The following is a 3,345-nucleotide window of genomic DNA, read 5'->3' on the forward strand; positions in this document are numbered from 1 at the left end:
GCAACTAGCAAGACTTGCTCAGTGAAACAGAAAAAAGGAAAAGCTTTGAAAGGCATGTGCATGTATGGAAGCAAACTCCGTGCCTAAATACGGATTGTGCCTAAATATTTATAGGCAATGCTGAAACATGTAGCATGGACTCAAAGAGAAGGACTGTGAGGATTCACTGAAAATGCAGTTTGGCTGATATGGTGTGAAGTCGATCAAAGAGGGAGTGCTAATATCAGTCTGGTGTTGACTGAGGAATTGACATTCAGAAATAGATGTGCACGCAGCGGTATGAGATGTAGAGAAATCACTGTGAGATCTACCTTACGTTTTAGAGGTCTAAGCTTGAGAAATGGCAAGACAATGTGCAGTTGACAAGCTAGCTAATGCATTTGTATGCAGATGTTGACCTTGGAGTTGACTGCATATGGAGCATTAGCCAAACTACTGAAGGTGGAGAGCTGCATATGTGACGTGTCTTAGGGTGAATCTTTATCACTAGCTAAAAGATGATGCAGAGGGACACGAATATTGACTTTCAAAATCGGATGCAGGGTATGTCATTGCTGAGATGATTTCTTGTAGTCTCACAATGAACATTCGCTTGGACAAGATAAGTGACCCTTTTAAGGAATATAAGTACTTGTGAAGTGTGATGATGAATCTAAAGAATCTCACCATCAGGTTGTTCCCAGAGGTGGCTGCAGCTCAGTGACAGTTTGAATAGATGAAGGAACTGGTGGAGAATTATGAGAGGTGGTAGGAAACTAATACGAGATGATAGAGTGGTAACAAAGTTAAGTGATTAGGTGAAGTACTAGTATGGAAAACGAAGATTCATTAGAGTACATACCTAAAGAAGAAAAATTTCCCATATTGAATTTCGATGCAGACAAGTGAAACCCCTATATCCAGAAGCATATCCCAAAATAATGCAATAGCTAGATAATTTTGAATTGTAGTTTACTGGAGTTATAGGGTTTGCTAACTTCGTATGGATTCAACTTTGCTTATTATGATATGAATGAACTTAATGTGCAAAGCGGAAAGCTCTGAAATAGTTTATTTTGTCAATGCCTTGTTGTAGGAGCTTCTCTTAATTTAGAGGAAAACAGAAGAAGAAAGACAGAAAAAAAATATGCGTAGCATTGATTTCATTTCCTATTAGCATGCCTTATGCTTCTGCATTTTAATGTGCAGCATTGCGTTGTCATGTACTTTTTTATTTTAATTTTTTTGAAAGCTGTTGCAAGCACTAATCTTTGAACACATTAGCAAGTTCCCTTCCCGCACCAAACAAGTTGTGCATATTTCTGTTAATAACTTTCTATGAGTCAAAAACAAGACGTGCTCCCCTGATCACTTCACTATGTGCTCTCAGTGTCCTGTATATGCATAACGAGCTACAGGTTTTCTTCTCCTTTTCCTTGGGCGGAATTGCAGAAATTTCTTCATCTCCACCGCTGCAATAGGTGCCATTGGCCATCTACAGATGCTAGGAATTTGCAGGGTTTTCTAAGAAGTTGAGTTAGAATTTTGTAGGAAAATGTAGTCAAACTAATGTGAATTTGATGCAAACATATTTTTCGCAATACCAAAGAAAAGGAGAGAACGGTTTTACAATGAAAAACTAAAAAGAGTAAAAGTTTGGACAACGTCAAACTATGATATGTTAACTTGTTTTCCCTGCAAACACTCGTCCTTCAAAGTTGATTTCATTTCATTGATGAGAACTCTTTCTTTCTTTCTTTTTTTCGAAAAATGATTGAAGAGAAGTGATTGGTTTGCAGTGTGTTGTATTAACAATAGAAATTGTTGTTGCCTTGTTGGTTTGTTGGGAAAAGATCCTCTATCCTCTTATCTCCTGAGGTTTTAATTATTGGTGCTTATTCAAATTTACTCTATACTAAAACGCGTACAGCCACTATCACTATTTATATGGACCCCCCGGAACTTACATGTTCGTCCTGTTTTCCCGTTTATTCACGGTTCTACCATTTTCGCCCTAACCGTCTCTTTTCCACTCTTCCACCATTTTTGTTGATAAGAATCGCTTCTGGGTTGCCACCGCACTATCATGCGTGGTCTTCCTCCACGGAGGAAGAGATAGAGACAGATGAGAAAGTGAAAGAGAACCGATTGAGAATGACGATTGCTTCCAGAGACAGTTTGCACCTAGAAAGCTTCTTCCGTTCGTTAACTTCAGGTCAGTCTCTCCAAGTCCCCCTTTGCCGGTTCTTTGCTTATGAATGTCTGAAATTTGGGTTTTGGGTTATTGTTTTCGACTCGTTGTTCACTGTGAGACATCCTTTTAAACTCTTTTGTTGTGTTGTTGATTTCTTCAATTGCGGAATTTAGAGTTTGAAATTACTGTTTTGACCTGAATGGTGAACCTGTAGGGTTTGTTGTTTGGGGATGATAATTTGACTGATGTGCTGGATTTCTGTTTCAGAATTTTTTCTGTTCTAAGAATCGAGTTTGAATCCGGATTTTACTAAATTGACTCCGAGATTGATTTAGCAGATTGTTTATAGTGTTATCTACGAATTGGAATTTTTGAGTTTTAATCATGAATTATAGTAGCAAGACTTCAATTTCAATTTGGTTACTGAAAATCTGTAATGGAATAAGGAGTTCAAATTTGCTTGGTTATAAAAAAAAGTTCATACCGATTGCGCCATACATTGCATTGTTAGAATTATAGGATGTAGTCTTATGTGGTTTAATTTGAGATAGACTCATGAGAAATGGTGTTGTAGTTGATAGGTTTGCTGCTGAAACATTTCATGATTTGCATGAAGAAGTGATGGCAACAGCTACAAGAGGCCATGGTCTAATGGTTCGTGTCCAACAGCTTGAAGCAGATTTTCCTACAATTGAGGAGGCACTTTTATTACAGACAAATCATTCATCATTCTTTTCAAATTCAGGTTAGGGTCCCCGTTGTACAATTGTTTTTTCATAATGTATCTTTGTCGCAGTTAAATGAAAATGATCTGAACTCATTCCTCTGAGTTCGTTTTGCTTCTGTGGGAATGTATTGTTCAGCTATTATGTTCAGCTATTGCAGATACCCAATAGCGGTATTACTTTATTTACTTGCAACAAAAATGGTGAGTTATGTTTGTCGGTTTGTGGGTTATGTTTGGATCATGGATTTGTGATTGGTTTCTGATGAGTTGGTAGGTGAGTTGGAGTTCGGTAGGTGATAGTTGGGACCTATAGATTGTTAGAGTTCAGATACAAGGTGGGGTTGAGGTTATCATTTTGATGATCACAGAGATATGTAGAAATTTAGTTACGAGTCATTTCAAATTCTTATGTTTGTTACTGGTAGCAATCCAACTTCAAAATAAT

General features: G+C 37.5%; 1 protein-coding gene across 1 annotated transcript; it reads left to right on the top strand.

The window, feature by feature from the left end:
• Window positions 1–2,014: 2,014 nt before the first annotated feature.
• Window positions 2,015–2,923, top strand: LOC101303666 (protein SCAR2-like). The gene is made up of 2 exons (XM_004309879.1): window positions 2,015–2,194; window positions 2,748–2,923. The coding sequence occupies exons 1-2, from the start codon at window positions 2,134–2,136 to the stop codon at window positions 2,921–2,923; spliced, it is 237 nt and encodes a 78-aa protein (XP_004309927.1). The 5' UTR covers window positions 2,015–2,133.
• The last annotated feature ends 422 nt before the right edge of the window (window positions 2,924–3,345 follow it).

The sequence above is a fragment of the Fragaria vesca genome, unplaced genomic scaffold, assembly GCF_000184155.1.
Source record: "Fragaria vesca subsp. vesca unplaced genomic scaffold, FraVesHawaii_1.0 scf0513139, whole genome shotgun sequence".
NCBI lineage: Eukaryota > Viridiplantae > Streptophyta > Magnoliopsida > Rosales > Rosaceae > Fragaria > Fragaria vesca.

Bases quoted from the DNA above. Each gene is read 5' to 3' on its own strand.
- LOC101303666 (XM_004309879.1), top strand. From the start codon at position 2,134: ATGACGATTGCTTCCAGAGACAGTTTGCACCTAGAAAGCTTCTTCCGT. The intron at 2,195-2,747 runs GTCAGTCTCTCC...ATGGTGTTGTAG, and splicing joins CTTCCGTTCGTTAACTTCAG to TTGATAGGTTTGCTGCTGAA.